Below are 26,874 nucleotides of genomic sequence, written 5' to 3'. Positions count from 1 at the left end.
AAGCGACAGTTGTGTCAACGAAATAAGGAAGTTTGATTTGTTGCATGGAGTTGATTAGGGAACTAAAGATATGCATAGGAAAATAAGCCAAAAAGTTTTACCAAGGTGACCACTAAAGAGATGATGGAGCTGCTAGGTTTTGTGACTTGCAAAGCTTGACATAAATTACCATCTTTGTTAAGGAAGGGTAATTTGTATAATGTTCATTTCTATATGATCATCATGATGACCACATCTATTGGAGTTTTGTTGTGGTTCTATTTAAAGGACATAAAGAAGAAAAACGTTAGAAATTCTGTGTACATTTCTGAATTAGTTTCCTTGTAGTGCAAAGATTAGTCATAATATTTCCACTGTTCGGTGAAAATGTTTCAAATACAATCTTAACAACACTCTGTATTCACTTTGGGTCCCCTTCGTCACATAAATTCAAGCGCGATAATCTTCTGAGAACAAGTAACAGCAATGTGGAAACCCCTTGCCTGATCTTGCTGAACCTCAACTTGGCAATATATATGACCAAGGGAAGGTGGGTGCTGGGCTGAGATGTGTGGATAGCTCTCAGTGAACCAAAATATGGTGTAAACTTAGGGCCTGGTTGAATATGTTTGACATAAACATCTGAATCAAAATCCTTGTCATCCTCCTTTTGTTGCAACTTAATTGACCAATATGAGTGGGTATTTCACTCTGTGGTTGAAATGTTTCACTTTTATGTATGAGATTGGAGTTTGGTTTCATCAAGTATTCTTAAGTACAATCTGAATATTTTAAAGACACGCATAATATTCCACATAAAATGTTGTTGGAGATAATGCACCATCCTCAAAATCCTACTCCTGAATGATTCAATCTTAAACTAGAGTACATTTCCGGTAATGTTATGCAAAAGATCATCTGTTTGCAATGTTTGTTTACTCTTATTTTATAATCACTATCATATGCCCAAAATAACTTGATCTCCACTTATTTTTTAAGCTCATCTTAGCCTCATTAGATTCTTTAACACGAATGTCTCCCTAGTGATGGGTAACAATATTTTCCTGTTTGGGAGGGCCTCTTGAATAGCATGTGGTTCTTAACTAAAACACTTTTTGTGTTATGTCCTGTGTTTATAATTTGAAATGGTTTTAACACAATTGAATTTGAGTGAGGGTGACCATGCATGCAATAAGAGCTAGATTGATCAGGAAATGCTGGATGATGTGCGATTTAAACTAACAGAAAAGTGTGAAGATAAGTAATTTGAATTTACGTGTTCAATTTTTACTAGCCTGCAAACTTGGCAAAGCAGAATAGGTCTGTAGTGAGAGTCCTTGGTTAGTTGTGTTCATATATTCCTTATTTCTGGTCTAAAAGTTCCTCTTTGTAGTTACCTTTGCCTTGTGAATTTTACCATCATAGATGTGAAAAGATAATTAAGTAATGATTACTTGTGGAAATTGGTCTCCATAGAGATGACTATATACTTGTTGATCAAATCTGGGTGCAATTTGATTGAAAATTTGTGACACATAAACATTCTGATTGCTGTAGTTTTGGATCATAGCATTGTCCCACTGGGCTGTTTGAAAATGCATATGTAGGAACATTGATCACGTTGAATTACATTGGATTCTCAACAAAAAGTTGATCAAAGAGGTGTTTTTTACTTCACAAACTTTGTGAGTGTGATGTAAATGGCCTCCATGTTAGAGGATGCCAAATGTTTGAGGAGATGATATGGTGAAATAGCCATGGGATGATTTTGTTCTACTCTTGACCGACGAAGCTAAGACCATTGTAATATTTGGAGTATTGTTTTTAAGATTTTAATCTTTCATCTGTTAATTAGATACATTACAGTGCACAATTATTCAGCTATTTACACTAGAGCTGTGTTTATAATGGCATTATTGAAGAGCTATGATTATGCTTTGTTGTTTTAATGTTAAAAATGTCTATTGGAATCTCTATGTCAAATATGACATGTACAATTTTACATTGTTGTCAAGATTTAGGCAGAAAAAAGCTGTCGAATTCTGTAATATCCCTTTCTGGATATTTTACTAAAACCCCTTGATATAAACTTGCAGATTTAAAACTGAACAGTAAACCAATATTTGATATAAATTCCAGAATGTTAATCGATTTATAACCAGCAGATATGCATATGAGAAAACCTGGAAAAGTGTGTTTATTTCTTCCAATATTCAGAAGTACATATTTAAACCAGGAATTAACACAAATAGTTGCAAATAACGTTACTGTAATATTCAACAGCAATACAATAACACACAACAATCTAGAAAATCCAATCTTATAAAAAGAAATAACAATAAGATTGACAATATAGATAAAACCTGTAAGAAGGCTAGGTTTGTGTCCAACCTCCAAAAGCTTCTTCAAGGGTTTGCATCCTCGAAGAGATAACTAGTAACTGTTTTTAGCTCCTAGATTAATATTTGTTTAAATATTAAAAACTTCATATTTTCCCATGTGGAGCCTGTTGTACCTTTATCACTTTTCCCAATGGGATGCATGTTCTTTTAAGCAATGTGGGATAAAGCACCTTTTTTAATTCTTTAGTCACTTAAGTGAACATAGTACCTTTTTAAAATAAGTGACAAGTTAAATGAACTTTAAAAGTCACTTAGCCAGTAAACTATATAATTATCAGACATTAAAATAACGGACCAAATAAACTCAGATAAGCACGTGCAATAGCTCGTTGGAAAGCTCTCAGCGAGACGTTTCCAAACCAACACTGAGATATCAAGAATTCTGAGCTCTATTTACTAACTAAAAATAGTAATCATCCAGACAACCTGCCAAAACTGCTTAGATGGGCCTGAAACTGGAAATGTCTAGGCCAATTCTCGAACTGAACCCCATAAAGTACCTTTTCGCTTCCAAAACCTAGGGGAAGTGAGCTGGCAACACTAAATTATAATGTCTCAGAAAAAGGGGACATTACAAAGCCTCCCTTTTCAAAGATTGCTTGCCCTCAACCAATCTGCTCATACCTGTAGAAACCAAATGCCAGGATCTCATACTCGCCTTGAGAAAAAGGTTCTACACCTCAACTGATGTACCCCGACATGCATCTTCCCTAACTTGGAATGGTGAAACAGTACAATAGGAATTGATGTGCCAAATAACTGAATGCTGGGATACCAAGGCTCACCATTAAGGGACACTAACTGCCATGTGTTGCTGCCCTGTGTACCAATACCCTCAGTTAGAATGAATGCTTCACTCCTTGAGTGATCCTGCAAGTCTCAACTATCAAGTGAAGATGGGAGCTCAACAATATACCAATATTCACCCCTAGATGATAACAACCAAACTCTCCTCCTAGCTCTTTGATAAAAGGCAATACATAGGGATGCTCCCCGTGGATCCCAAGTGAGAACTCGTGCGCTATCTAAGATACCACTGACTAGCTCCTGTAATATCTGTACCACTGTACCACTATACCACTCCTGAAATAACTGTACCGATGACAATGATAAATTCAGTCAATCTGACTCAATCACTATATCACCCCGGTAAAAACGAAGTAATCCTAATCTCTGGAACTTTGATGTGTCAGGGGGTTGAAACACATAGATCATAATCCTGTGACTGTGTAACAACACAACATAATCCATCAGATGTAAAATACTATTAACACTTGGATTCTTGATCACCCAATCAACATGATCCTGGATAAAGGAAGGAATGGTTGGTGAATCACTAACATCATGAATGCTCACACTGTCTTCAATATACTGTTGGATAAAAAATGTAGACACCTCATGTGGAATGTAGGGTAGTGTATGTTCTCCCCACTCATCTGCAAATAACTCATTGAGCCCTGAAGGCCAAATAGAATCAATGAATATACTACTAACATACACATGCAAATCACTGATAGCTGAAATATACCAATAGGAAAAATCGCCAATCAACAAGTAGGCTGTGGCCATCTTGTAAGAGCTAGGTGATAAATTTCTAGGTAAGCTGAAAAATCCCTCAAAGCATGCTAAGGATAAATCTGAACTCCCTACTCCACCATAAGTACAAGACTTTGTAAAAGGATGGTTCACCATTAATTGAAATCTCTGAATTATCCTCACTTGTTGTATCACCATGTGCTCATGTGATGATGTACAACTGCTGTCATAAAAATCAGAATTTTCAGACTCATCAATTTGCTGATCCATAGAATTTTTCTCATCATAAAAAGTCTGAAACGAGGGACACGTGATTGACTTACATTGTTTGCCTTCACATCTACCCACTTTATGAATTTCTTCAATGATTTGTGAGATTTCTTGTGGCCTTGAACCATGGTTATCTTTTTCATAAGTGGCTGCCTCACTTGTTTGATTTTCAGCTTTGTGGATGGAGTAATGTGTTAAGCTCAATTGAAGGCATAACTCATCTACCTCACTATCCTTGTCGCTTCCAAATTTTATTGTTAAGTCTCTATCCATGAATTGTTGCAGAAAATCATATTTTATCATTTTCTAAGTTTCAAAAATAGTATGTAAAAGAGGACTTGTGACACCACATGCATTCTCATGCCTCTCTTTTATCACAAACTTCTGCACGAGATCCTCAATCAAATTGGAAGAATCTTCATCCTCATCAACACTTGGACAATCTTGTCATCTTTGACCAAAAACATATCCAATAAGTCAAGGAGTGATAATGGTTTTTGACCATCTCCTTCAAACACAAGTGGGTTGTTCTCCATAGAATTTCTTGATTTTTCATCACCTAGGGGAACAACATTTTCAGATATATCCTCTAACTCAATGTGTGCTAGATCATCTATCCTGCCAATATTGCGGTCCATTTGCTCTTCAAAATTTGACATAATTTTCAGCTTAGTATCACCATAAAAATATCCAAGTTAATTTCCATGTCACCAAATAAGATTTTGGTGTTTTCTATGTCTAAATAAGATGGGGAGTTGCCAACGTTGGCGGTTTGGTCAACTCTTCTACCTGGGCCATCAATATGCTCATCAAAAGGACCAGTGTAAATAGCTCCATAAGATACTTCTCTCCCAATTACTTGTTAGTATACTTGTGCCATTAATAGTACTACTATCAAGTTGATTGATATCTTCCCTATGCAAATTTCTATAACTGTCCTCTGCAAGGAGATCTCGAGCCAATGCATAGTATTCGTTTCTTATCATATCTGTCTTGTTTTGCAGCTCTAGTTGAAAGTCCACATAATTAATGAAAGGAAATTCTTTTTGAAGCTTTGACGGAAATTTGTTATAATCATCGTACAATCTCCTTACTTCAGTTTTACATTCATAAGGATGTTTGACTTGTCCATCATGAGTGTACCTTGAATTCTTATTTTTTTGAAGGTATGTTGTAGGCATGATTTGCGTCTTCAACAATTCTTGTCATTCTATACTTATATTGAAAGACTCATCAAGATTATGCTTCCGACTCAATGCCAATTATTGTAATCAACTTCCCAATTTTTGACCAATAATTTGGTGAACTTAAAGCTACAGTCCGATTGCCAATTGTTGCTGAACTTTGAACATAGAAGGTATTTCGTCAAACCGCTGTAATAAACTTCACAATTTTGTCTAACCTGAATAGAGAGTTTAAATGTTTGCTGTAGGAATTTGGTCAACCACTTGGTGTACCTTCTCTAATGTTTGTATGGCTTGCGATGAATAAATAAATGCCAAAGTAATATGACTGGCTGATGATCTTTAACTGGGCTCTTTAGAATGTTTAGATACTTCCACACAATGTACCTTCTATGAAGATAATAATCTTATCCAAAATTGATACCACAATGTTCGATCTAGCTGATAAAACAATGAAATTACAATCCACAGGCAATTTCACTGTTGGCATGTGAGTTGGGGTTGTGTCCAATTGGAATTGCAGAGTGAACTCATGTGAAGAGGACAACCCAACTGTCTGCAACCACTGGGAAACTCGGACATGACTTGGAAATGATTCCCGACCCGCGTGAAAGACAACCCATGAGTAGAGGTGATTCAGGATGAACTTCCAACACTTCTGGAAACACTGTTCTTCGTCTTGAGTTTTTCAGACTGGGAAGTGGTATGACTGTAATAATCTGAACTTGACTTTTAAAATCAAAATTGCTGAATGTTAAACTGAGAGGAATTTTCGTCAAACAGTTCTCAGATAACCTGAAAATCCTCTGGTATTATTGTGCTAATTTTAGCTAGTTCTGTTTAATTGATAAATTTGAACTTTGTGGTATTATGACGAACAATTATCGTGAAATCATAGATTCTTAGAGTTCATGCATATAGTACTCAACATTTGATGAAATAATGGCTACGGCGTTGTATTCAACTTGGCCAATTGTAATAATACTGTAGTTAAATTCTAATGAACTTTGCCCAACATTCATGAAAGTGTACTTACGTGCCTTTCCCAGGCTTATATAATAGACCCACTCATGTTAATGAATCAAAATAATGCAAGAGAGTTATACGAAAGTACAGATCGAGCAAGGATAATGCCGTTGAAGACCTTTGATCTGCTCCATGCATACACACAGTCAACACCCTTGATTTTCGTCCAACTTGTTGCTGGCTACGATTTGGTCTCAACTTGTGGGAAGTGTAATGTTGAAAGCAGGAGTCGGCTTCAATCATGGAGAGTATACCTGTACTATAACTTCTGACGTTTACATAAATGCCGAGCTCACCTCGTGGTCCTCAGACTGTGCTTCCGGTGGCGGTCACGTTCTTTGTATTGAGCTGGAAATGATGGCTCCAACACTCCTAGCAGTTTGACGTAAGTTTGCCTGGATTCATGATCCCTCATTGAACACTCCCGGCCGGTGATTTCAACCCGTCCATACAGTATTCGTGGTAGGTTTGTAATCTTCTTACCCTACGGTCTTAAGTCTATCATTTTACTTTGTCGACTACCCAATGCTGAACTCGTATTTATGAATGAACACTAGACATCAGACCCAATCGAGTTTGCCTCCACCGATCCTCCATGTGACTTGGGAAATGGGGGTCCTTGACTTTTTGCTCATAGTGTTTGCAGCTGGAACAATAGCCATCCAACGCTCACTGCTGGTGTATGGCCATGATTGGCGGCTGACTCCCAATACCACTGTATCGTTGGCTTCTTTCCGTGCACGCTGGCCTTCTCTTCACCATGGGAATGCCTTTCTTGCTGACAACTGCCATCTCACCATGAATGTGACATGCTACCTTCAACATAATACTGATAATAGATGCCAATAATCCATGTATAAACTGGTGCAAAAACCCGTGTTATTGTCTGTACCTACAGCTACCGTAGGTTACCAAGCTTATTTTTAAAACCTTCCAACTTAGTATTGCAGAAAACGTGAATGCTAGGTTTTCGTCTAGCTTCACTAATTTCCAAAAGGTGGACATCTTCTGGAAGACCAGTCATAATGAGCAACTAGAACTCTTCAAATGCTTTTGCTTATAAATTCTTGTGTTGTGTGATTCCACAAGATGGCAGGATTCATGGCTCTGATACATGTAATATCCCTTTCCAAATATTTTACTAAAACCCCTTGATATAAACTTGCAGATTTAAAATCGAACAGTAAACCAATATTTGATATAAATTCCAGAATGTTAATCGATTTATAACTAGTAGATATGCATACGAGAAAACCCAGAAAAGTGTGTTTATTTCCTCCAATATTCAGAAGTACATATTTAAACCAGCAATTAATACAAATAGTTGCCAAATAACATTATTGTATTATACAACAGCAATACAATAACCCACAACAATCTAGAAAATCCAATCTTATAAACAGAAATAACAATAAGATTGGTAATATAGATAAAACCTGTAAGAAGGCTAGGTTTGTGTCCAACCTCCAAAAGCTTCTTTAAGGGTTTGCGTCCTTGAAGAGATTACTAGTAATTGTTTCTAGCTCCTAGATTAATATTTTTTTAAATATTAAAAACTTCATAACTTCCTATGTGGAGCTTGTTGTACCTTTATCACTTTTCCCAATGGGATGCATGTTCTTTTAAGCAATGTGGGATAAAGCGCCTTTTTTTGTCCTTTAGTCACTTAAGTGAAGTACTTTTTTAGAATAAGTGACAAGTTAAATAAACTTTAAAAGTCACTTAGCCAGTAAACCATATAATCATCAAGCATCAAAATAACTGACCAAATGAACTCGGATAAGCACGTACAATAGCTCATTGGAAAGCTCTCGGCAAGACGCTTCCAAACCAATACTGAGTTATCAAGAATTTTGAGCTCTGTTTACTTACTAAAAATAGTAATCATCCGGACAACTTGCCAAAATTGCTAAGATGGGTCTAAAATTGGAAATGTCTAGGCCAATTCTCGAACTGTACCTCGTAAAGAACCTTTTTGCCCCCGAAACCTAGGGAAAGTGAGCTGGCAACACTGAATTATAATGTCCCAGAAAAAAGGGACACTACAAATTCCCAATGTGCGTAGACATGGATGAAGAATGGTGTAATGTCCCAATTTTTGTCTACATCGGAGTTTGAGAGATTAGCTTATTATTTTGGTCTTCGTGGGCTAATTATTTTGAAAGGTCTTTTGAGGCAATTGCTTGGCTTGGGAGGGTCTTGTCATCTCCACAATTCAGTAAGTTATAGGTCGGTCTTTGTTTGACTCATGTTGAACTTCATTTGGGCTTTAATTTTGTGTATTGACTATTTCTGGCAAGTGAAGTGTTGATTGAGATGGACCCTTATTATTTTTGGAAAGTGCATTTGGCCACATGGACAAATAATAGGTGACTCCTATTTTAGACAACACATTTAAATGATGAGTATTTTGGGAGTTATTATATTTTTAGTGGCCAAATTATTATTACATTATTAAATGGCTTATTATAAAGTTATAATTTAACTTTATAATTTCATTTAAGTTGGGGTTGAGTCATCATTGGCAGGAGCCATTTATTTAATTAATTATATGCCTAAGCCAAGTATAAAATGTTACTAAAAGAGTTGTGTTGGAAAGTTTGAAGTGTTGAGTTCTTTTAAAAAACTTCCGCAATTTCTAAAGTTGAGTTCTCATGCTGAAGTTTGTGCCCTTGCTGAAGTATAAGTTTGATTTTGAGTGTGCATTTAATCCACAACTGAAGTATTGTGGATTAAATTTTGAGACTTGTTCAAGGCTGAAAATCTGAGTCTTCTTTCTGTATATGCTGTTGCTAAGAAGACGTTGAGGAGTTGGGAGAAATTGTTAGAATTAATTACTGTATATTACATCTGCTAGTGGGCATTGGAGATTGTGATTCTTTTTAGCATTACTAGGGCCTGTTATTGATCACCTATACTGCTGCAAAGAAGGTGATTGTCACTGTGAAATTTGGCATAGCATTTCCAGATTTGGCGTCACTGCTGTTGGAGTCTTGGTATTTAAGCTGCAGATTTGGACTGTGAAAACCATAGGTTCCTCATTACAATTTGAAACTGATTATTGTATTAGCCTTCCAAGCTATCATTAGCTATCATTGTTAATTGAAATCTGCAGACTTTTATTGAGCATAGAAAGTTAATGGTGAATTGTTCTTGTTCATCATTACTTATTTGGCAGATTTTTACTGGAAATACATAAATCATTGATTAGTTCAGTCTAGAAAAATTTATATATATATATTCAGTAGCACTAGCAGATATTGGAGAATGCTTGCCAAGTGTTTGACAAATTGCCAAACTCTTGAATTTGTTAAAAATTGGAGTTTTTAAAGTTATAATGTAGTCAGGGTTATTACAAATGGGGTGACATTCTGAAAGTTTTTTCTTAACCTTTGTGATATGCAGGTCTCTGAAAGGCTGACTGAGCTTCAAACAACAATAGATGCTGGCATCCGTCATCGAAATAATGTTCTTATCACTATTGGGGACCAGCTTGAGAAATGGATTATTTCGGTAGTAAAATGATTTGTCATGGAGTAGTATTAATGAAAACTATGAGTCAATGTGTAAAAGCTGTGTTTGGTGCTTTTTAAGCTGATCTGTTTTAGGAGAGCAGAATTAAGAACAAATAAAACAAACAAGCATATAGTAACTATGAAGTTATGTGGAAGGTGATTCCTGAAGCATATCTATTTGCATTTTTCAGCTGAAAAAGGAGAAAGCTATTTATCACACTTTGAACATGCTCAACGTTGATGTTACCAAGAAGTGCCTAGTTGGTGTGGGTTGGGTCCCTAATTTTGCAAAAACTCAGGTGGCTTCTGACTTTCCCGTTTTCTATTTTTGGTCCTAGCAGAATATTTGAATGTACCAAAATTACAACATAAGCTGTATAGTTGTTTTGCTTTTCAATGTTCTAGGTACTGTTGAGTTGTTTTGCCTTTTTGTTGTATCATTTTGTTTTTTGTTTTCCATTTTATGGAAACTATGGAATTTAAAAGTAGGCACCACTCATGCTGTGCAACAGATTCAAGATGCACTACATCGTGCAACTCTTGACAGTAACTCACCAGTTGGAACTATATTCCATATGATGGACACAACAGAGTCCCCACCTACATATTTCAGAACTAACAAGTTCACAAGTGCTTTTCAAGAAATTGTGGATGCATATGGGTGAGTGTGTTTTCATCCTTATCATTAGACTATAGTTCGTTTCATTTTCACACAAGCAAGATACTTTGTGAAATTCCTTGTTAACTTTTTTTGTTGTCTTCCATGATTGGATGCAAGGATTTTATCAAATAGTTTGAGTGTAATACAATTTTATGAAATGCAGTGATGTTACAACTGTAATAGATTGACAGTGTTTATGCAATATAGTCTCCTTTTTATAGACATACATATACATTAAATTATTGAAGCATTAAATTTAATATATATTATAGAATGAGATCATTATTTCTGCTGCCATAAAATAGAGCACTGTAATACATTTAAATTGCTTGCTAACCATTTTGTGATGAACCCATACAACTTCATACATAGTTACCAAATTTATAATACCCACAAAGCATTGGGCCTACAAATGCCAATGCAGTGCCCAAAGACATCACTGTTAACACCCAGAAGCTCAGCAATGCAGTGCCCATAAATCAAACAGTTGTAGATTCTGAAATAGCACTGTGGCACAACAGATTTGGGCACATGATTGAAAAATAGATGAAATTACTTCATTCAAAGAATGTTTTACCCAATTTAAGATGTGTCAATATGGATTTTTGTGAAAGTTGTGTTTATAGAAAGAAAAAGAGAGTTAGTTTTCTAAAGAGTGGGAAGGAAAAAAAAATGAAAAACTAGAGCTTGTGTATATAGAGGTATGGGGACGAGGTCAAGTATCCTCCCTTGGTGGCTCTTTATATTATGTTACATTCATTGATAATGCAATTAGGAAAGTATGAATTTATTTCCTTAGACATAAATCTGATGTATTTGAAAATTTTAAGAAATGAAAAAGTTTGGTTGAGAACTGCACAGAAAAAGAGCATTGACTTTGATGAGATCTTTTCTCCAATTGTTAAAATGACTTCTATTTGCACTGTTCTAAGTATTGTGGCTATTGAAAATTTGCATTTGGAACAACTTGATGTTAAAACAACTTTTCTTTATGGTGATTGGTATGAAGAAATGTATATGGAACAAACAACATTCATTGATAATGCAACTAGGAAAGTATGAATTTATTTCCTTAGACATAAATCTGATGTATTTGAAAATTCTAAGGAATGAAAAAGCTTGGTTGAGAATTGCACAGAAAAAGAGCATTGACTTTGATGAGATCTTTTCTCCAATTGTTAAAATGACTTCTATTTTCACTGTTCTAAGTATTGTGGCTACTAAAGATTTGCATTTGGAACAATATGATGTTAAAACAACTTTTCTTCATGGTGATTGGTATGAAGAAATGTATATGGAACAAACATAGGGATTTGAGATCAAAGGTAAGGAAAATTTAGTATGCAAATTGAATAAAAGTTTATATGGCTTAAAGCAAGCACCTCGGCAATGGTATCTTAAATTTGACAATTTTTTGATTGAGCATGGATATTCTTAGTGTCATTCAGGCCATTGTGTTTATTTAAGAGGTTGGATGATGACAACTCCATTAATTTACAGTGTTACACTGGCATGGGGGTGTGGCGGGACGCAAGGAGGAGTTTTGTGTGCGGGAAAAAGAAGGGTCACAATTTGGGTATGACGGCGGGGGGGGGGGGGGGGGGAGGTTGCATAGTATATATATATGACTGAAATGCTGATTATGAAATGATACTTCAATAATAACATACCAAATATAGTTGAATATAGAAAATTGAAATGCGATTCACGAACCATAAGTTCAAACTTGAAACTTGAAATTTCATAACCATTACGAATGACCATTGAACTTAGTAAAATGCCAAAACTTTTAAACATAATAATGTTAATGATAAATGAAAAATTCATAAATAGAAACCACACATACTACTATGTAAGTCAACGATTGACTAATTGATGTAGGAGCATCCGAGGATCAAGGCTGTTGACTTAGATGTGGGTTTTAGTTGATATTTTACAGGCAGTTGCGTGGAGTTATTTGGATTGCCGATTGAGCTCAGTTTGATTGGTGGCCATTTCAACTTTTTTTCGGAAGCTTGAAATATCATCTTGGCCTTTGAAATTAGATTTTTTTTTTTGTTTTTTTCCATTTTTTTAGAAAGTTGCTTTTCTAATAGATCCAAAATCTTATCCTTGATTTCGTAGATTAGTTGGTAATTCATCTTAGTTGGGGGCTTTTCTTGGGAAAAAATAGGATTCGTAGGATGGGTTTTGAAAATTACCAAAAATGGATAAATTTGTTTTTCCCGAAAATCTGCCAAATATGGTAATTTTCAAAATCGTAATAAGTAGTTGTTTTTCTTTCATTGTAAGGTGGAGTAGACTTGGAAAAGTTTAATGAAGAATATGGCATTTTGAAAATTTGTGTTGTGTAATTTCTTTTGAGTTATTGTTTTGAAGGGTTTGGGCTACATCATTTGGTATTAGAGCGGGAGGATGGCTAGGAGAGGAAGAGGAAGAGGAGTTATCACTCCAATGCAAAGATTTATGCTGGATATATAAAGGTAGATGGAATGGCTGAATGAGCAAATGGATAATCAAGGAATACCAGTGGTACAAGGAGAGAACGAATCAGATGAAGAGGGAAATCGAAGAGGTGCTAATCAAAATGAAGAAAATGAAAAACACTCGGAAGAGTTGATCTATGAAGATAGAGTGCTTTGGGCTTTAGAAGGCAAAAATGAAGGGATTAAGATCGAAGTTTCAGACTATGCTGGTAGACCTAAGCCATAAGAGTTGATAGACTGGCGAAATGAGATGGGGAATTTTTTTGAATGGAAGCCTATGTTGGAGGAAAAGAAGATGAAGTTTGCATGCACAAAATTAAAAGGACATGAAATGATATGATGGGATCACCTCTAGAAGGAACGAACTGGAAAACAAAAGGAAAAGATCAAAACATGGAGCAAGATGGAGAAAAAGCTTTGGGAAAAGTTCTTACCCTTGGATTACTCACAAACCCTCTTTTGTAAGTTCCAAAATTTGAAGCAAAATTTGTCTTCTGTACAGGAGTACACAAATGAGTTATCCATGAGAATAGACCATCAAGAAAATGATGAGCAAATGGCTGCTAGATACATAAATGGCCTAAAATTTTCTATTCAAGAGGAATTGAGCATGCATCGTGTTAACAGTACGGAGGAAGCCTACCGATTAGCTCTAAAGGCTAAAGAAAAGCATAATAGGCAATATATCTAGGCAAATAGAGTTGGTCGAAGGGGTACCTCAACTCCATTTCGGGGAGGTTCTAATGATGGTCGGGAAGAGTCTTTTCAAGGATTTGAAAAAAATATAGACACTAGGCAAGATCCTCCAAATCATGAAAGAGGAAGTGGGTTTCAGAGAGGTCGAGGCTACGGAAGCGGAAGAGGCTGGGAAAACTAGAGAAGGCCTCTCACTTGTTTTAGGTGTGGAGGACGTAGGGCTTTCGAGTGTTCCAATTTTAACAGCAAGATAGAAATCAAGGAGGGCCATCCAGAGTGAAGCTAGCCTAGGCTGACAATGACGGATCTGAACAAGAAGTGTCTCTGGATATCGGAGAAAGTCTCGTGATGAGGAGGACAATGATTATTCCAGCCAAGGAGGATGTAGAGGAGAAAGGCATTGATGATTCATTGCTCAGAACCAACATATTTCAGAGAAGATGTACCTTAGGAGGAAAGGTATGCGAAGTAATTGTTGATGGAGGCAATTGTGAGAATATGGTTTCTAAAGAAATGGTGGAGAAACTAAATCTCTGGTGTAAAAAGAACCCTTGTCCTTATCGGATTGCATGGTTTAAAAAGAGAAGTGAAGTCACAATAGATAAGAGGTGCCTTGTTAAATTTTCCATAGTAAAGGTCTACAAGGATGAGCTATGGTGTGATGTGATTTTGATGGACGCATGCCATATCCTCTTGGGTTGTCTCTGGTAATATGATAGAAAGGTTATTCATAATGGGGAAAATAATACTCCTTCTAGAAGGATGGATCTAAACTAATCTTATTACCTCCTAGGGGTGATGGAAAAACTGAAAGTATGCTATCTGAAAAAGAACTTGTCAAGGAGATGAAAGTAATAGGGTGTTGTTATGCATTGGTAGTACAAAAGGGGAAAGATGAAGACTTGAATATACCACTAGAAGCAACTGCGGTGTTGGAAGACTATTCAGATATTATTCCAGAGGAGCTACCTGATGGACTTCCCGCAAAACAAGATATCCAACATGATATTGATCTTATTCCAGGAGCAAGTCTTCTGCATCAAGCGGCATATAGAATGAGTCCAACACGGCATGCAAAACTAGACAAACAGGTGACTGAGCTCATACAAAAAGGTTTAGTACAGGAAGGCATGAGCCCCTATGCTGTCCTAATGTTATTAACCCCAAAGAAAGATGGAACATGGAGGATGTGCATAGACAATCGAGCCATCAATAGGATAACCATTAAGCATCGTTTTCCTATCCCACATTTGGATGACATGATGGATGTTCTTACTGGAGCAATGTATTTCTGTAAGATTGATCTTCGAAATGGGTACTACTAGATTTGCATCTGAGAGGGGGATGAGTGGAAAAATGCTTTCAAAACTAGGGATGGTTTGTATGAATGGAAGGTTATGCCATTTGGTTTATCCAATGCACTTAGTACTTTAATGAGACTCATGAACACTATGTTGCGTTACTAGATTGGTAAGTTTCTAGTTGTTTGTTTTGATGATATACCGATTTTTAGTAAGGGAAGAACATTTGCAACACCTGAGGATCATATTGGGGGTATTGAGAAGAGAGGAACTCTATGCTAATTTGAAGAAGTGAGGTTCATGCAAGAAAGTTTGGTTTTTCTGGGGTTTGTCATTTTTGCAGATGGTATCAAGATGGATCTAGAAAAAGTTTGAGCTGTTCTTGAATGGCGTAGTCCACGTAGTATCACCGAGGTGAGAAGTTTTCATGGCTTGGTTACTTTATATAGAAAGTTCATTCGTAATTTCAGCAACATTGTAGCACCTATGATAGACTACACTAAGTGGCGGGAGTTTTCATGTACCAAAGAGGCTGAAGAGAGTTTCCAATACTTAAAGAAGAAAGTCATTGAAGCTCCAATACTAGCCCTACCAGATATTGATAAAGTGTTTGAAGTGGACTGTGATGCCTCACATGTGAGCATTGGTGCTGTACTTAGTTAAGAAGGTAGGCCCATTGCCTTTTTTAGTGAAAAATTGAATGATGTGCGAAAGAAATAGTCTACATATGATATAGAATTCCATGCAATTGTGCAAGCTTTGAGACATTGGAAGCATTATCTAGTAGCCAAAGAATTTGTGTTGTTTACAAACCATATTGCTTTGAAATACTTGAACACACAAAAGAAATTGAACACTAGACATGCAAAATGGGTCTCTTTCCTACAAGGGTTTACTTTTGTTCTGAAGCATAAATTAGGGAAACAGAATCAAGTTGCAGATGCCTTGAGAAGGTGAGTTGTTCTTTTGACCATCATGGAAACATAAGTGGTTGGCTTTGATGCAATCAAAGACTTGTATGAATTTGATAGTGTCTTTTGGGTAGTTGTTGATCATTTGAAGGATCTAGTACTTAGGCACATAGACACTATTCAAGGTGAGTATCTTATGCAAGATGGTTATTTATTCAAGGGGAAGCAGTTGTGTGTTCCTATAGGCTCAATGCGGGAAAATATTATTAGTACTAGCATCTACTCACCTTGTGGTAATGACATGTACAATGTGGTGTTTTGGGAGTGCCCCTTGGCTACTTCACAAATTTGACACCTTTCCACAAACCTGGTGATATCTCGCTTCATCTTTGGCCAGTAGTACTTATCTGCTGTCAAAGCTGTTGTTTTATCCTTCCTAGAATGCCCAACCATACCACTGCTATTACATAATGGGATTTGCAGAAGCTAGATGAGCCTAAATGGAAGAACTTTGTGAACCAGAACTTGTAGGAGCTGCGTTCTTTTCAAGTAGGGGAGAATAATGCAGGAGCATTTGAGGATCAAGGCTGTTGACTTAGATGTAGGTTCTGGTTGGGATTTACTTTTGGGGGTCATAACTTTCAACTCAGATGTATAAAATTTTTTAGGCAGTTGTGTGAGAGTTATTTGGATTGCCAATTGAGCTCAACTCGATTGGTGGCCGTTACGACTTTGCTATGAGACCCTGAAATATCATCTTGGCCTCCGAAATTAGATTTGTGTTTTTTCCAGTTTCTTTAGAAAGTTGTTTTTGTAATAATTTCTGAATCTTATTCTTGATTTTGTAGATTATTTGGCAATTCATCTTGCCTTAGTTGGGGGCATTTCTTGGGAAAAAATGAGATTAGTAGGATGGCTTTTGAAAATTACCAAAAATGGAAAAACCCGTTTTTCCTGAAAATCTACCAAATATGCTAATCTTTGAAATTGTAATAAGTAGTTTTTCTTTCATTGTAAGGTAGAGTAGAGTTGGAGAAGTTTAATGAGGAATCTGGCATTTTGAAAATCGGTGTTGTGTAATTTCTTTTGAGTTATTATTTTGAAGGGTTTGGGCTACATCACTATCAATTTATCAAATGACAAAGAGGAAAGATTCAAAATTCATTGTTCAAATATGAATATCATGTATTATAAAGATGCTCATGATGACAATGATCTGAGTATCGTGAAACAATGAAATGAAATAAGGTATCATAGCCATATCAAAGTGAATACAATCAACAAAATGACAAAATATCAATAATAAGAATGGAATCATCCCAAATGCTCTCTAATCATCCCCTATACCGAAGTCCTCATCACTAGAACTACTAAACTCCTGATGGGTAAGAAGTTGATCCTCCAAAGGAACACCAACTAGCCTTACATTGGCTTCTTCTGCATCGTCATCCTCATCAATCTGAGTTGGATCCTCTGGCTCCACATCCTATCGTGTTGCTGGGCTCTCCTTGTGAAATAACCCTATCTGTTTATAGCTAAATCACGCATCAATTTCTTTTACATTTAAATGGTTTGACATTTTGTCAAACACGTGGCAAGCAACCCAATTACCATTTATATACGATGTCTTAGATTTTCAAACACAATATGAGGATGTACAGGAAATTCATCACAAATTTATTTAATTTTGGCCTTATAAGTTTTGTATAAATAAATACCAAATGACAATAAACAATTCTGAAATGATTCACACTAGCCTTTGAATTCATTCATCAACAAACCCTAGAGCAATATAATGAAAAATAAATTTAATTGGTGGCTGATTATAAATCAGATTTTGAAGCCATCCTGTTTACTTTCAAACTATGTAATATTAACTGAATTTTACAAATTAAGAACCTGGTCTTTGCCATAGAATGTAATTGCAAAGTCAAACTGAAAGCTGCCTGGTCCAATTTCAATATAGCGTTCACAATCTACCTTTACAAATGTTGCCCAAAACAAACTCCAATCTGCATACCTAACCCTCATCCAGCAACATAGAAATTATAATAATCAATCATATAAATGCTCCTCAGCCACAATTAATACAGAAAGAAGAGACAATAATAAAATTCAAAAGTTCACAATACCTTAGCTGTGGATTCTCAGAATTAAATCTACAATACTTTTGTCGTAGATACCAAACCCTTATACTTTAACAAGGGCACAAACTTCAGACTTAGAAATGTCACAAAGAGAATAAGAGCAAAATAAGATAAGCAAATAATTAGATGCTTTTCTCATCAAATGTCCTTATATTTATAATCTCCAAATGACACCAGTTTCCCAAAAGAACTTCAGTTAGGAAGCTTTCTCTACACAACTTTAAAATATAATAAAGTGCCAGTAATATAATTTGTTAATTGCTTTTGGCTCAAAAAATGACCTTTTCCACCATAACTTAATATTCTGACATGCAAGGCCATTGTTTCTTGTTCCCACAATTTAAAATTTTTAATCCCAAGTCCAACGAGCTATGATATTGAGGTGACCGACCAACAATACCAACAAAAATAGCAAACTCAACGTATTTAGATGAATAATAATAATAATCACCCGTCTTGCGAAAACAATTGAAAAAGCATCAGAATTGAAATCCGACAACACTAAAGTGATCTTGATGATGAAAGACGATGAATGAACCTGATGAGGTGACTTACTATAAATAGACGCCCCCATCAAGATTCTTGGAGCCCAAACCGGAAGCCTGAAATAAAAATTGAGAACATCACCCAACTCCTCTAACTCAATTGAGCTCATTGGAACCAACAGTTTGACTTACTATAAATAGTAAATACCTCAATTGGAGCCAAAACACACCATAGGCTACTGAAAAGCCTATAACCCCACAACTGAGACCCTCAAATCCCACTGTTAGCTCACGAGGGTCGCGATGATGAACTGACCGAGCCAACTATAGGAACCTACTAAAAATGAGGACATTACATCTTGTACTCGCATGTCTTGTGATCTTTGAGCTACAAGAAACCATGTACAACAACAAACTTCTCCACTCTCTTAGAGGTAAGTTTGTTCCTCTTAACAGAGTGGATGAAGCTATAGGTGGAGCAATTCATCCCTGCAGCCGAGGAGCTAGAAACCTGAGATAACAAAGTTGAAAGTTGCAACCTACAAACAAATGTTCATACAATTTGTGACAAATGATAAATGATAAATCTTTGAATTAATGAATCATAAATCAGTAAAGTAGAACTCTTAAAGTTAAGATTATAAAAGGGTGAAACTACACACTGTTGATGTCAGTTTTGTACCACTACATAACATATAGCAATTGAATATTTGATATGGAATATCAAACACTCAATCCCTTTCTTGAAAAGTAAATACTCATGAAGACATGAAAAAAGCTCCAATGTTCCTTACACCTGTGGATACTAACTCAGTTATATTAATGTGATTTGCTGGTTAATTATGTAGGCGGCCTGACGTTGTTCATTTGAGGATTGTTGAACTCTTATTGTGATGGTAATGATATCTAGTCTTGTAATATATACGAGTGCCAAATAATGTTGATGTTGATGGTGATGGTGATGGGGGGTGTGTCTACCAATGATGCTCTAATTTTCTAACTTTCTAAGAATGAACTCCAACTACCACACTACTTGCTACTTTACCTCTAGTCCTATGAATGGAAAGAGTCACAAATGGATGGGGATCGAATTTGATGAAAGTTTACCAGCGGCTCTATCTCCATAGATGCAATACTTTAAGGGAAAATGACTAGATTACCACACAAGGCTTCCTAACCAGCCGCTAGGATGCTAGTGGCCTAGTTTATAGATCCCTATCAAACATCCACTAATATCACCATGCAACTATCCATCTAATCCTACTCTTAACAACTTTCTTGAAATAAAATCTACTTTAACAACTTCTAAGGAATCCAACTTTAAATATTGGAAGTAGAAACCATGGAATAACACCACATGTTCTTAATCACCATGCAAGTTACAACAATGATAAAGAGAGGCAATTTTTGTATTATCTTAAGCAACAATTTTCTTCAAGCCTTTACAAATGAGAGCAAATGGCCTTATATAGGGGCCAAAAGTACAACCAACGGTAGAGATTAAGAGGCAAAATCGACGATCCAGATTAGATCCTAGAAACCCTAATTAGGGTTGCCACTCCATCGGTCAATGAGAAGATGCCACCTCATCACTGGACTAGTGAAAAAAAAGGAAAAGTGACAATCAATGAGAAGGCACCAAAATGGTAGCCAATCAGAATCAGACACTTATCCTACTCAAGAAGAAAGAGAATTTGCCACTTGAGCTTACATCAAATGATTTTCTAATATAATTCTACCATTTTCTTTCATCTTTTTAGCCAAGGCAATGAACTTGGCTAGGTTGTTGTTGACTTCCTTCATGGGAGGGCAAAGCGTGTGTTTCGTCTTGATCTCAGCCGAATTCATCATGTTGCTTGCCACTTGATTCTGAATCATAACTCACCTCTACCGCGACCCCTTGTCCATTTGTATTAATCTCCTTGCTCCTAGCCTCAATTATGCTCTCCCTTGACGGTGTTGCATTCCGTCTCTTTGCTGGAGGTTCTTGATGTTCTTCACTTTTCTCAACCTCCAAACTTCTCCTCTTGCTCTTAACTACTCTTTGTTGCTGGCTACTGCTTTCACCTTTCTGTCTGACTGACTCTGCTGGACCTTCCTCCTCCGATTTCATCATCTCATAAGTAAGGCGTGCCTTCCGACTTTGTAATTGCCTTAACTTCTCATTGTACCACAACTTGGTGTGTAGATCAACTGTCCTTGTAATTGCCTCTAAGAAAGGATCTTGATGATCATCCCAATCCACTGGGCCCAATTCTGTTCCATCCACTGTATCATAATCTCTCCTTAGGACATTTTCATCATCTTCCATTTGATTAGGAATATCAAGACCTCTCCATCTGATTGCCCTCATCATGCTCACTGACAACCTTGAGAAAGCTAGCTTCCTCACACAAAAGTCATCTTCTATGTTGGCCCAAAAATCTTCTATGGTTGGAATATGATTGAATGTATTTTATTGAGATGCCTTGATAAGACCATTAGGATCGAATTCTTATCTTGCTCTATACCATCCTAGATGATACCATTCTAACTCTTTCTCCGCAGCTGCAAAGGCGACAAGATTCGGGCAAGCATCATTGCCTATTCTAAATAAGAAGGTAATCCCTGTCTCACTTTTAAGTCATCATTTTGTCCTAATGCTCAAGTTGCCTAGCTAACTCCATCAAAACTACCTTGTCAGGCGGGTACCTTGGAAGTCTCTTGGGACAAACTGTACATCCTGCTACTCTAATATATGTGAATTATGGAAATTGGATGAACCAACTCCCATACTTCTTAACTTTTACTTCCGCTTCCATTGAGAGCCTCTTAGCAGGTGTCCCTTGTAATATCCTTACCATCTTCATGGCAAAGGCGTCATAAAACATCTTGTAGTCTTTGGTGTTGTGCAAATGAAGCTGTGGATAGCTCTCATGCACCAAACATTGCCCCGCCCATTTCCAATCACTCCTAAAGCCTTAAGTCCTGGATTTTCATATAGTCTCGCAATCATATAGAAAAGATAGGATCCCATATAGAATTGCTTTTGATTTTGCGCTGTCCTAAGTTGCAATTCTAAATTTTCACTTATGATTTAAGCCCAATCAAATTTTTTCTTTCCATTTTCAATTTCATCAATAAAGTAGTACATCCAATTTTCAAATTGCATACCTTGAGTTATGTCCATGATTCGGCTGAGAACATAATAAGATCGCCGTACTCTAATTTGAAATCTGACTTGGTGAGCCTTGATGACTTGGTGACTTCCTTCTTTCCCTCGTGTAACCAATTCTGCTTTAGATGAATGAAATAAGCCTCTTGATTCTCCTGAAATAACTTGGCTGCCTGATCCTCATTAGCTCTGTCATGCTTTTATAGTGGGGAATATTAAATACTTCTTCGATCACTTGTCCGCTAATGTTGGCTAACACTTTTTTCCCTTCATAAAAAATGATGGACTTAGTAACAATATCAAACCGGGATGCACATTCCTTTACCAATGCTAGACAAGGCAAGGTAGGAGGGAAAGTTGCCGTGTATACAATTCCGCTCTTGTAGATCTTCTTTGCCATGGGGGATTGTCCTTCAATCTGTCCTTCAACTGTACCATGTTCACTGTACTGATATTGGTATCACTTATTCACCTCACTTTCGAGAAGAAGGTGGTGTTATGCATCATGTCTTTTTTGTCTTTTTGGGTATTCATTCTCTTTGGGTTCTTGCTTGCAACAACATCTACCATCCTAAACACTTATTTCTACCCCTTCATTCTAAATGATATGGACTACACTTACCAATCTCCAACCTTCTTTCTATCGATGGAATCTAGCTTATTTCTGCCTCTTCAAGTGCTACCCCCTACATTTATCAATCTCCGAAGTTCAACCTAGGGGTGGGACTACCACTTATTTTTGCCTGTTCGTTACCTTAAGATGGATTACACTTATATCTCTCAACTTAAATCTTAGGCAAGCGTCCTATCATGAAATCTACACTTATATCTCCCAACTTCAGCCTATCAATGGAATGATGAAGTGGTGGATGATGAGTGCAAGAAGAATATAAGGAAAACAACCCAAGCAAGAACAAGGAATAGAATCTGCCTTTAAAACCAATCCTCACCTCTAAAAATGAATATAATTTTACCTTAAATTTGCTTTTACCAATAATCGGGCCCTCTTCAAGTTTGGATTAGATATCGAAAATTTCAAGCTTTTTTTTTTCTCAAATAATGATGCCCTAGCAAAAATTAGAATTTCGACTTCCTTGAAATTGCCCACACTTGCCAAAAATTAGACCTTAAATCACATTGCCCTTCACCAAACAAAATCACCCAATTCTGCAAGGAGAAATCACAGCCAAAGATGGAGAAATTAGACTTAAAAAAAAATCACCCAATCTAGAAAAAATAAGATCTACTCCAAAATTGCTCTAGGGCAGAAATTCAGCCAAACAAGGAGAAAAAATGCTGCCAAATCTGCCCCAAGAAAAATCGCCCAAGTTTGAAATTTGCCTCTAGAAGAAAATTGCACATCCAAGGAGGAGGAGGAGGAAGGAATGAGAAAATAAGAGGAGAGGAAGCCCTTCTTATACCACAACTTTTGCCTCTTCAAGTGGGTCGATCTGCCTAGAGGAAAAAAAACAAAATTAAATTAGCCCTTTAATTAATGGCCCCAATTTAAATGCAACATTAAATTACTTAGTCTATAGTGAAATTGGCCCATTTAATTGCCAGTTTTGATTAGAAATTGCAAAATAGAAACAAGGTAAGCCTAGGAGATGTCAAAATTTTCATTTAATAATGCTTTGACAATCAAAATATCATTAAAATCGAATCTATCAAGCTAAAATCAATTTTCAATTCCAATTTACCAATTTTCTTTAATATTTAAAAATCCTCTAGGCAAAATTTCAACCAAATTAATGCAATTCTAATTTTGCAAATACAATTTCAAATTTTATTTTTATTTTTAACAAATTAATCCTTTTCCTAGTAGTCAAAATTCAAACTCCAATTCCAATTTCACTATCAAAAATTTCGCTTTTCATCAAAAAATTCAAGATTTTCCAAAATGACTAAATCTAACAAATTCATTTTGAAAATGCTCAAGCTTATACAATTATATCAAATTTTCAAAATCCATCTATGTCCAAAAATTTGCAATTTTATCTTGCCAGGTATTCGTTTTAACCATTGCAAAAAATGTTGTTGAATTTTGTTTGGCCTAAGGATAAAATTACATGTAGAAAATCAAGTTTTGCACTGGGTGAAAATGAAAATCAAATCCCTCTTGGCCTGAAGGTGTCTAGGGTGTAAAATTTTCAATCGAAAACCTCTGGATCAATCCAAATTTGCTAAGGAAACTAAAAAAAATTCCAAAAAAAAATCCACGAAAATTGCCAAGGCTTGCATGAAATAGGGGGTCCCCAAAGTTTTGGGGCCATGGTGTGAAAACCTCACAACACACCTTTGAAAGCAGTGGAATGGCTAGTGAGATGATCTTTGACTTTTGTGATCCATGACATTTCCATCGTAAAATGGGATTCTTTTGTGCCATATTTTTTAGATCAACCTTTGCAATATACGAGTATTGTACAAGTTACAAGTTTACAACATAATATTAAAATAAGTTATAAGTAACAATTAAAAGAACTGATAATTATAAAGAGTTTAGAACATTGGATCAAGATTCAAGGATTACTTGAAAGACTAGTGAATTTGGTCCACTTGGTGCGAATCTCACTAGCAGTCTCAGTATCATATATCCTGGTAATTCACTGAAAGAATCCATTCTTCACCTCATCATCCTGAAGTGGTGTAACTCTATGAGGCCTAGGCATGTACCACTTCGGGTTCAAAGCATAGGCAGCCATGTGCAAAGGAGTGTTTAGCTTTTTCCACTTGCGGTGAATAATAGGCTCAGTGTGCTCCGTATAGAATGCTAGAGTGGGGTCTCTCACGCACAAAATCCCTCATCTACACAAGCACGGAATGAATGTAGTCATAAACCTTTCCAAGGCTAGGCGAATTTGCATCTCCATTTCTAATCACTTGAAACACTGATGTAATGATGGAGACTGTATTTTGCATCAATCCAAAACCGATGACTCTTCACTGTCTCCTTTACCCTCTTTCCCTTCTTTGTTTTGGACTCAGGACATTGATTCCATTCTTGTGTCATAACCATTGGTTCTTGCAGCTCAATCATTCTCTCCAAGAGAATATAATATGAGGTGTATCTAGTCTCAACTGGTTTCAAGAATTGCTTCTTTGCAAAGCTCCTAAAAAGTGCATGTGATGCATGGTGATTGCTAATAAACATCTGCACCTCTTTGCCATCATTAACCACCTGTCTAATCCAGTCAATTTTTCCCATGTCTTTGAGTGCATTGTTCATGGCATGCACACAACATGGAGTCCACCAAAAATGCCTATAGGCTGTCTCAACAAGCCTTCGTGCAACTTTGCACACATATGTTGCATCTGTTAAAACGTGGACCACATTTTGTGGCCCAACCTCCTCAATGGCTTCCCTGAGCACATGAAACTGAAAATAAGCATCTTTACGATGCCCTGAACAATCGACTGCCATCAAAAAGTATGGGCCCTCGAGGCATGTAACCTTAATGTTGATGAGTGGACAATGACTAATGTTCGTACATCCATCCATGAAAATGCTATTGCCTAAATCCATGCAACATGCCTTCATTTTCTCTATCAAGATCCCAACCTTGTCATTAGCCCTATTCAACACTGTGGTCCTCAACTTGTGTTCACCTGGTGGCACAGATGATGGCTCTCTCTCTTTCACTGCCAGGGACATCATCCTCACAAAATAAGGAGATTGAGCCACAGGTGTAGGGATGACATTGGAAAAGAAGAAATCACCAACAACATCATCTAATTGCTCCCTTGCGTGCGTGTTAAATAAATGAGCAATGGGGTTACATCCACTATGACTTGTAGTTGCTGCTATCCCTTGTTGAATTGTGTAGGTGAGGAAAATGATGGTGTAGGTGACATAGTCCCTGCTCTTTGATGCAAGATACGAGTAGATGTATCTCGCTGCCCATGTAACTATTGTACACTTTGTACCTATTGCCTAGCAGCCAAAGATCTAGGCACTGGGACTTCAATATCATCAGAAATGCCCAATAGTTTGTTGACTTCAATTCTGCATTTCACATTCTTAGGATTTGCAAATAATATGCATGAGGTCACACCATAACCAGTCCAAGAAAGGTGTGCATTAACTCTCGTAATGCTGCCAAACCATTCTCTGCCACACATATTACACTTCCATTTGTGTGTGCCTCCACCTATAGGTGTAAAGTGTGTAATTTTTATAGCAAATTGTTTTAGAGGGGACTTTGAACCATAAGGACCCCTAGCAAATTGTGCCAAAATTTGTGAAGGGCAATCAATAGAAGGCACCCCTGGTGCAACATAAGGAGGCTCTTCTTCAAATTGTGCATCTACATTAGCCCGTGATCACTTCCCTTAGGCTCAAGCTCATAATCAGATGCAGTTCCCTCATTAATTTCCATGTCTTCTACACTTTGATTGGATCTAGATGCCATTTATAAAACTGCATTTATCAAAATAAAAATGATTAAGAATCATGATACATTTCAGCCCAAGTGATTAATAATTATTTAAAAAAACATTAAAATAAACTATTTTCAGCCTACTCAAAACTTAAGAAATATAAAAAATAGTAAACTAAATACGTTTCAGCCTATTTTAATAATAAAAATTTAATATAAAAATCATAGAACTATCAACATGATTCAAGAATTAAACATTCGAAAATTTATTTTTAAATGTAAAGCTGAAAGTAAATACTAAATAAAAATTGATTTCTAAAACAAAAAAATACTGTAAAAATAAAAATAACCTACGTTGGACTTGATGAGACACTTGCCAAATCAAATCTTCTTGCTCCTCTTGATCTTGCAATCCCTTGCAAATTTACCCTCTTAGCTCTCACATTCTCCTCTATCTTCTTTTGCTCACTTTGCTTCTTGCTATTTGAAAACAATGAAATGGGAATGTGAAATGAAAATAAGGTGTATTGGCCTTATTAAGCCTTGAAATAGACCTCATGGGGCATACCCAAATAGGGTTCCCTTGCCAAAAAACACAATTGCAATTTTTTTTTGACTTTTCAGTCAAGGCGCTGACCGGATCTTGCATGCACCTTGGGCGAATCTCGTATGCATGAGAGCGCGCACCCCCACACCTTGGATGCACCTGTGTCCTCGTGTCCTGCCCAGGTGCAGCTTCGGTGCG

At 36.5% G+C, this 26,874-nt stretch overlaps 1 protein-coding gene across 7 annotated transcripts in view; it reads left to right on the top strand.

The window, feature by feature from the left end:
• Positions 1 to 26,874, top strand: part of LOC149570353 (V-type proton ATPase subunit a1-like) — a 234,424-nt gene that overhangs the window by 117,811 nt on the left and 89,739 nt on the right. For all 7 annotated transcript variants that reach the window (XR_016362925.1, XM_089822996.1, XM_089822995.1 and 4 more), the window contains exons 8-10: positions 9,803 to 9,910; positions 10,104 to 10,211; positions 10,425 to 10,573. Coding sequence is in view for 6 of the 7 variants with exons in the window: in XM_089822996.1 (XP_089679122.1) it covers positions 9,803 to 9,910; positions 10,104 to 10,211; positions 10,425 to 10,573 (365 nt within the window). In the remaining variant the exon portion in view is untranslated. The remainder of the gene's footprint in view (positions 1 to 9,802; positions 9,911 to 10,103; positions 10,212 to 10,424; positions 10,574 to 26,874) is intronic.

The sequence above is a fragment of the Cupressus sempervirens genome, chromosome 3 (genome assembly GCF_028749045.1).
Source record: "Cupressus sempervirens isolate cs-2001-9-10 chromosome 3, ASM2874904v1, whole genome shotgun sequence".
Classification (NCBI taxonomy): Eukaryota; Viridiplantae; Streptophyta; class Pinopsida; order Cupressales; family Cupressaceae; genus Cupressus; species Cupressus sempervirens.
This window is presented reverse-complemented; position numbering and strand designations above follow the sequence as displayed.